Source organism: Sinocyclocheilus rhinocerous, unplaced genomic scaffold (assembly GCF_001515625.1).
Source record: "Sinocyclocheilus rhinocerous isolate Xijiao unplaced genomic scaffold, SAMN03320098_v1.1 scaffold402, whole genome shotgun sequence".
Classification (NCBI taxonomy): domain Eukaryota; kingdom Metazoa; phylum Chordata; class Actinopteri; order Cypriniformes; family Cyprinidae; genus Sinocyclocheilus; species Sinocyclocheilus rhinocerous.
The window spans coordinates 594,812-604,057 of NW_015626336.1; the positions used below are offsets into that span (position 1 = coordinate 594,812).

The window sequence follows — 9,246 nt, forward strand, 5'->3', positions numbered from 1 at the left end:
AAATATAAAATGTAAATATATATATTATATTAGCCAGGTCATTGAAGCTTGACAAATCTTCATAATACAATACAATCCAATATAATATATAAGTTGCTGCACATGAGAACTCTCCCACCAAAAATAAAGTAATAACTAACAAAAATAATAATTATTATAATTTAACAAACAAATAAATTATTATTATATATAAATTATATATAAAATATTCGTATTTCATAGATGATGTGTCCAATCTCCAATATCATTTTGTTAAATTCATTTATTAATACATACATATCTATTGTGGATTATTTACCAAATAATCTGATTATTTATACTTTGAAATGAATCAAATTATTTATTGGTCTCATTCATTAAATCCTGATTTCTTTATGGCGTTCCTTACGAGAGCGAGAGAGACTGAAGCGCATGAGACAGCGCATGAACGCATGATGAGAGATTTAATTAAGTCAGAACAGGAGACACATCCACAGATAATTACTGCTGAATGACGTGCATCTACTTACAATCTACCCGCAGAGCTGCCATATGTCACTGCTTTAACACCACACTGACGAACTCTAAACGAAAAAAAATATATAAAAAATCAGTCAACTAAATAACATTACTATTATTTAACCAGCTTACAAAAATATGTTTGCTGGTCAAATCTTTATTTATTTTATTTTATTCATTGTACATGAGAACTCTTCCAAAAATAGTAATAATAATAAAAAAATATAATTTAACAAACAAATAAAATAGAATAAAATAAAATAAAAACTCATCTAGGTCATTTAAAGTTAACTAAATTATTTTATTTAGTAAGGTCTGAACTGGAAAAATAAGCCCATGTAGACATCGATGTATAAAATAGAATAAAATATAAAATGTAAATATATATATTATATTAGCCAGGTCATTGAAGCTTGACAAATCTTCATAATACAATACAATCCAATATAATATATAAGTTGCTGCACATGAGAACTCTCCCACCAAAAATAAAGTAATAACTAACAAAAATAATAATTATTATAATTTAACAAACAAATAAATTATTATTATATATAAATTATATATAAAATATTCGTATTTCATAGATGATGTGTCCAATCTCCAATATCATTTTGTTAAATTCATTTATTAATACATACATATCTATTGTGGATTATTTACCAAATAATCTGATTATTTATACTTTGAAATGAATCAAATTATTTATTGGTCTCATTCATTAAATCCTGATTTCTTTATGGCGTTCCTTACGAGAGCGAGAGAGACTGAAGCGCATGAGACAGCGCATGAACGCATGATGAGAGATTTAATTAAGTCAGAACAGGAGACACATCCACAGATAATTACTGCTGAATGACGTGCATCTACTTACAATCTACCCGCAGAGCTGCCATATGTCACTGCTTTAACACCACACACACACAACATCCTTACACACTGCATCATTCATTCCATTCACAAACATTCATGAGAATTACCTGGATTTCTGCAAGAAATGTCCCAATACAGAACTTTCTATAGACAACTGCATCATAATTAAAGCAATTATATGTGCTTCTTAAATCAGGCATCAATATGATACAATAAAGTGATTCTTAACTAGTATATTGAGAGACAAAAATGAGTGGAAGATCAGTTTTAAGGGGTTGCAATCAGCAGAGAAAAACAATTGGAAAAAAAATTCCCACCCATTTCAACTTAAAAAAAAAGTTCAGTTGCTGCCTTAAATTTTTGAGTATTATCAAATTGGATGTACAAGTAATTTCAACTTTATATTAAGCTTACTCTAAAAATCTAGTTGAATCTCAAGTAACTTATAAAAACATTGAAATTGCTCAACTTATTTTGATGAGTTAAAGTAATGTAAAAACATAAGTTGCTTACTGATCATATTTTAGTAACACTTTTTAATCACACTTGTGTCTAATTTAATTTTCTTATCCATCGTTACATTCCACGTGTGTTTTGTTTATATTCTGTTTTTTTTTTCTTGCTCTCCTGTCTTTTTGTGTTATTTCTTACCGCACTTCTAGGTCTTTGTTTATTGGTTGACTAGACTGTCAATCATCATTCTGACGTCATGATGCTCTGCCAATCCGCTGACGTGCCGGCTGTATTTGAGGCCTCGAGCTAATTGTGTGTTTGTGCGCCACGCCAGTGTACCTTGTGCTCCAAGTCAGCAGTCTCGTGTTCGACGCCAGTTGTCTCCCGATGCTTAATGCATCTTGTCTTACGGAGTCATGCTTTGTGTTGTGTGATTTGATCTATTTATAGATTCGTTCTTTGGTTATTGACTTGTATCGAATTCTATGTGAAAGATTACGCTGATGTCTGTGTTAGAGTTACAGTTTTACTATGCGTCAAGTTCAAAGTTAAGAATGCATCGAGCTACTTAACCAAACACGTCTTTGGTGATAATTTGAATATTTAGTAAATCGTTGTTATGATACTCTTCGTTTTGTTTCTTGATTAGATTAGCTCGTACATTGTTAGATTAGGTTTGTGAGTGTTACGCCACCCTTGTATTTCTGTTTCTAGTTAAGAGGAGTTCAATTTGGAGCGTCGTATACGCCGAAGATTTCGGTTTTATTTTCATACCTTTTTTTCCCCTTGTTAGTTAGTTTAGAGGTTAGGTATAAGGATTGTTTTGTTTTGTTTATTTCTTTGATTTGGGTGACACTCCTTTTTTGTGCTAAATTTCATATTCTTTTTTTTTTTTCATTTTATAATTAGTTGTACCCCTTCACACAACGCGTCCAGTAAAGTTTTCTGAAACGTACTACTCTTCAGTGTCATATTTGATCTGTTCCACACCCAGTAACAATTGTCGCACTTAAATGTTACGGTATCATCCCTCTTTAACATCAAGCACGTAACATTTATTTATTTATTTTTTAGACATAAGCATAACAATGTGGTCAGCATGATTTTTTTTAATGTCTCTTATGCTTTTCCAGGGTTGCATCTAATTGATTCAAAAATACAAAAAAATAAAATAAAATGTTACGTGCTAATAATTTTTCTAAATAAAATAAAAATTTCTATTGGGCAGGTCAAGTTAAAAAGCATATACCACTGCACTGTAAACATAAGGGCTCATATTTTACCCATCAATAACATCAGAAGAGATGCATTTCCACAAAACGCACCAATCACAGCATCACACGCAGCTCACAGCATGAAAACACTATCATGCAGCCGGTGTCAGACAGTGACCTTTAGAGAGAACACGTGTGTGTGTGTGTGTGTGTGTGTATACGTACCATGCTGAGTAAACAGGTTGCTGTGGACGATGTCAATCATGCAGTTCAACTTCTGCTTCACAAGACGCCCCAGAGGAACTTTGAGAATAAACTCACTGAACAGCTTACTGGAGAGAGAGAGAGAGAGAGAGAGAGAGAGAGAGAGAGAGAGAGAGAGAGAGAGAGAGAGAGAGAGAGAGAGAGAGAGAGAGAGAGAGAGAGAGAGAGAGAGAGAGAGAGAGAGAGAGAGAGAGAGAGAGAGAGAGAGAGAGAGAGAGACACACACACACAGAATTTCGTTAACACTAACAGGTAGGTGTGTGTGTGAGTGAGTGAGTGAGTGAGAGAGAGAGAGAGAGAGAGAGTTTGTAACACTCCTCTCTTCTCATCTTCATTTGCTGTTGAAGTGACAGCTCATTTCTAAAACATGCTAAGTGTTGTGGGCTATACCTCCAGGGCACAACAGGAGAGCAGCGGATCTTTTTCTGGAAAGAACTGGCACTTGAAAAAAGCGGGATGAGAGTGGTCTGGCAGACGATGACAGAATTCAGAGATGGCCTCATTCAGCGTTTGTTTGGTCTGTGTGTGTGTGGGGGGGGGGGGACCCACGCCCTCTCTGCTGAGCAAACACACTTCTGTGACAATGAACTCTGAGCAAACAGTGCAATGCTAACACGGTGTGTGCTAACCAGGCCTCCAGTCATTTTTCTGTCCTCAGTGATAGTGAAAAGTGCAAAACATATTTCCTGAAGCAGTTTTCCTGAACTGGCTCTTCCATCATTGGTCATTCAAACAAAAGTCCCGTCCCAAACTCATGCTATTACTCAGGATGCTCAACAAACAGATTCATGTTCTGATAGAGTCACAGAATCAGGGTGAATCAATGACTTCCTTACTTTTGGCTCCGCATATTATACCACAGGAATATAAATAGGAAGGTAAGCAAATGAAAGAGAAAGACGAAGGAGGTAAGGAGGTGAGGAAAAATGTAAATGGAATGAAAAAGCAAAGGAAAAAAGTCCAAGAAAAGAAAAATGAAAGAAAAAAGGGAAAGCCAAGGTGAGGAAAAAGGAAAGGAAAATGGGAAAAGAGTAAAAAGGGGAAACAAGTAAAGGGGAAACAAGAGGTAAAGAAAAGGAATAAAAGAAAGAAAAAATTGAGGAAATGAAATGAAATGGGAAAAAGAAAACTAAAGTGGAAAAGAAAATGAAATGGGAAAAGGAACAGGAAAAAGGGAAAGCATAAAGTGAGTAAAGGAAAAAGGGAAATAAAATAGATAAAGGAAAGGAAAGGAAAAGTAAATTAAAAGGGAAAGCAAAAAGTGAGTCAGGAATAAGGAAAATAAAGACAAAAAAGAGAAACAAGAAAGAATAAAGTCAAAAGGGAAAAAAAATGGACAGGGAAAAGGAAACAGAAAACAATGAAAAGTATAAAAGAAAGAAAAAATTGAGGAAAGGAAATGAAATGGGAAAAAGAAAACTAAAGTGGAAAAGAAAATGAAATGGGAAAAGGAACAGGAAAAAGGGAAAGGATAAAGTGAGTAAAGGAAAAAGGGAAATAAAATAGATAAAGGAAAGGAAAGGAAAAGAAAAGTAAATTAAAAGGGAAAGCAAAAAGTGAGTCAGGAATAAGGAAAATAAAGACAAAAAAGAGAAACAAGAAAGAATAAAGTCAAAAGGGAAAAAAAATGGACAGGGAAAAGGAAACAGAAAACAATGAAAAGTAAGCCAGGAAAGGCAAAATAAAAAGATAAGAAAAGAGAAAAAGCTCAATTAAAAGGTTAAAGTAAAAAGAAAAAAGAAAAGAACAAGGGAAGGGAAAAAGTGAATCAAGAAACTGAAAACATGATGAAAAATGAAAAGAAAACAGAAAGGTAAAGGAAAAGAAAAAAAAGGACAAAAATAAAAGAAAAAGGCAAAAGTGAGTCAGGAAATAAATAGAATGCAAACGGTGAGTCATGAAAAAGTGAAGTAAAAGAAATAAGGAAAAGGGAAAGAGAAGAGAAAGTAAAGGCCAGGTTTTCTCTCTGGTAGAGAAGAGAAGCACAGGAGACTGAAGAGACACAGGAGAAGATGAAATCCTCTTAACCCCAGCAAACTCTCCAACACAGAGAGAACCAGCAGGATTAAAGAACAAGGGATGAAGAGAAGAGACGAGACGAGAAGAGACGAGAAGAGAAGCTGCTGACCACTAGTTCACAGATAACTACTTTATATGCATGCACACTCCATTCAACAGCTCTCAGTCTGAAACATCACTTACACAAGGCACACAAATTACTCAGGGAATCTAACAAGAATCCCGCTGTTACAAAACACCTTGTGAAAATGTCATGTCAAGGAAAATTGGTTTGGTGAGGAAAGGCCGTCCTCAGCTAAACTCCTGAGACGCAGCAGGATTCATGCCATCATCTCTCACCGTGTGTGTGTGTGTGCAGTAAATGTAGCCATCACAAGAGCGACGTAGCTCCATTATAATGCCACTCAGGGAGGAACGCATTATCCAGACCAGCAGACGGGATGGGCGAGTGACCGCCGCGTCTCCACGGCAACGGGATCACTTTGCACTGATTGTGTTTTGAATCTAAAGCGTGTGAAAAATACTTGAGCAGCAAAGCGATGTGGTAACGGTAATGACATACAAACTCCATTGGGCAGAAAGATGCTAATAACAATCGGATCTAGTGTTTGAGGAGCATCAGACTGAAGAACTCCATCACTCACACCTGATTTCATCAGAGTCACTTAGAGAGAGACAGACACACGGGAGCAGACGAAAGCCATGAGGAGAGACGGATGGGATGAGGACCAGCAGCTAGAGAGACAGGATGAAATAAGAAGCAGGATGAACAGTGAGAGACATGGGGAAAGAGAGACAGGGTGAGGATAACTATATTGGTTTTTGTTTGTGAGAGAGACAGCATGAAGAAAACAGAAAAATGACAGGATGAGGACAGAGAGAGAGAGATAAGGAGAGGGAGACGGGATGGACAGGGAGACATGAGGAGAGGAAGACAGGATGAGAGACAAGATTGTTGTATGAAGAGGATTTTTTGTGTTTTAAAATGAAGGAAAACAATAATTGGGATAAAATAAAATAGGATAAAATAAAATAAAACAAAACAAAATAAAAAAATAAAAAGTAAAAAAACAAGAATAAAATAAGGGTAATTCTAAGTCAATACAGTTACTGGCCAAATGACAATCAAATTTCAGCTAAATAAATATGAGGTAGGGTGAGTAACAATATAATTTGTACTTACTTTATTAATTTCAGAAAATAATTTGCGTGTTTAAATCTTATAAAGACATTTCGGTAAAAAAAACAATATAAAATAAACATAATATAAAATTAAAATTAAAATACAATATAAAGTAAAAATTTAAAATAAAACTAAAATAAAATAAACTGAACACAATTATTAGCTGGATAACATCCAAATTTCAGCTTAAAAAGATGAGGCAGGAAGGGCAACAATATCCTTTGATTGTTTGTTTGTTTATTAATTTATTTTAATGATTTATTTCAGAAGGGAATTTTTGTATTATTGTAAATACAATTAAAATTAAATAATGGAATGAGACAAATTAAAATAATAAAATAAAATAAAAATAGTTTTTTAATTTGTTGCTCACAACACTCCATAAACTCTGCTGCAAAACACTGACTTTTCCTTAAACTCTATTTACTTTTGGCTGTGTGCAAACATGCATAAAACACGCTACTAACAACAACAGTTAATAAAAGTCTTAATTCAAAATATATATATATAAGGATATTCACTAAACATATAAACAATGTCTGATAAACTCACCTGAGCTCCTTTGGATCAAAGACCAGTTTCAGATCATTGACGATAGTTGGGACGTATTTCAGTGCAGCACCCTAGAATTCACAAAAATATATATATATTAGCATGATCAATGCTCTAAAAATCCTATAAAACATGCTAAATAAATTGAAAAAGAGGGGAAAATCAGGGTTAGTCAGCATAAGAAAGAAATCATTTTAGAGGATTGTGTTAATTTTGATGAATTCTGCTGTCCAAACACGATGAACAATGAGGAACCGGAGTGACTTCACATTGTTCAAGGAACTACATGAAGGTGTCAAGAGCCTCATTTAATGATTATCAGAGACACTACTGCTGTGATTCCCATCAGTCCATCTGTGCTCAGAGCAAATCCAGCTGTGCTGAACAGCCTGAGGAGAGCGCTGTCAATGAAAGATGAACCTCACGCAGAGAAGACACTTATAAAACACAAATACTGAAATACTCTCCAACACCCCGATCAATAGATGATCAATGAGTCATGAGAATGTGTGCCATCTCCTCTAACTGCTGCTCTTAACACTTAACTACTGACAAACACTCATCTAGAAATCTGAGCACTAACTTACTCTCAACCAACAAATGGTCCAAACGAGCAACTGGCATTTATCATGTCAAATGCAATGCAATGTTTGAAATAAATAAATAAATCTCAAATGCATAAATTCAAATAGAAATAAATAAAAATAAAGCAACCAGAAACCAAGTTTGAGTATGTGAAATACAACGGCTGAAATCACAATGAATGAACGAACGAACGAACCAAAGTTTATCAGAAAGTGAAATACATAGTCTGAAAAAAAATAAAACATTTCAGCATGTAAAATAAAATGAATAAATAAAATAAATCTCAAATGCATAAATTCAAATAAATAAATAAAAAATAAATAAAAATAAAGCAACCAGAAACCAAGTTTGAGTATGTGAAATACAACGGCTGAAATCACAATGAATGAACGAACGAACGAACCAAAGTTTATCAGAAAGTGAAATACATAGTCTGAAAAAAAATAAAACATTTCAGCATGTAAAATAAAATGAATAAATAAAAAATGACTTAAAATCTAAAGTTTAAGAATGTGAAATACAATGTCTGTAATAAATATAAAACCAAACAATTAATAAAAATATAAATACAAACAAACAAGTTTCAGAATGTGAAATACAGCAGGTTAAAAAAATCTGTAAAAATAAATAAATGAAAAAATAAGGTATAAGGTAAAAATAAGGTATGAGATAAAAGTTTCATGGTGTAAAAAACAAACAAATAAATAAATAAATAAATACATACATAAAATAAATTTCCTCTATCAATCTAGTCAAATGTCCAGAATTTGTGAAAGTCACACCTGTCCATCTAAAACACATCGATCACTACACAAGCATATTTTCCCAGAATTTGATGCAGGGAATGTCTATTGATCAGTTTCTCCAGCTGATATAAATCTGTTTGGCTCTTCCAGTACTCACAAGGATGTTGATCTTGGTGACCTCACCTGATTTTCCAACTAGGTTGTGTTCATGTATGTTCCTTATATAAATGCTAGAACAATATTCAATCAGATTTTGGGATTGCACATTCAACAGCTTTTTGGTTTGTATAGGTAGTTTCATCTGTCTTTGATATGAGTTCGACAGGAATCTTGTTCAAGGATCAACAACAGATTTCAACTGATGAAAACATCCTACTTGGCAAAAATCAACATGTGGAAGCTTTAAAACCTTGTTTAGGAAAGACTCAACTCACAGCTTCTTAATAAAACAGCTTTACTGCTATTCAGCTGATAAATGTCTGGTTTTATTCTAGTCACACCAGAAGATGTGAGTCCTGAGAGTTTACAGATCTGGATTTAAAGCTGCTCCTTCCCGTTTGATCCTCATCATGGTGTCAAATTCTGACGTACTTTGAAATTAGGGCTGCACGATAAATCGCATGCGATTCTTGTCAGAAAACCGGTTCTGTAATCAGCAGTAAATCTCCATCACCTGCGGGCTTTCACATTGAGCAGCATTAACTACACAGAGCCGTTGTTCACTGACGAGCTGCGCAAAAAATCGCGCGAATATGAATGTGGTTTTGCGCAGCTCGTCAGTGAACAACGGCTCTGTGTAGTTAATGCTGCTCAATGTGAAAGCACACACGTGATGGAGATTTACCGCTGATTACAGAAC

General features: G+C 34.3%; 1 protein-coding gene across 1 annotated transcript in view; it reads right to left on the bottom strand.

Annotated features, from left to right (window-relative positions):
- The window catches only part of LOC107711371 (dedicator of cytokinesis protein 1-like), a 275,068-nt gene that overhangs the window by 163,778 nt on the left and 102,044 nt on the right, over window positions 1-9,246 (bottom strand). The window contains exons 22-24 of the mRNA XM_016516364.1: window positions 7,057-7,127; window positions 3,264-3,370; window positions 2,180-2,184 (exon numbers count right to left, since the gene is read on the bottom strand). Of these exons, the coding sequence (XP_016371850.1) occupies window positions 2,180-2,184; window positions 3,264-3,370; window positions 7,057-7,127 (183 nt within the window). The remainder of the gene's footprint in view (window positions 1-2,179; window positions 2,185-3,263; window positions 3,371-7,056; window positions 7,128-9,246) is intronic.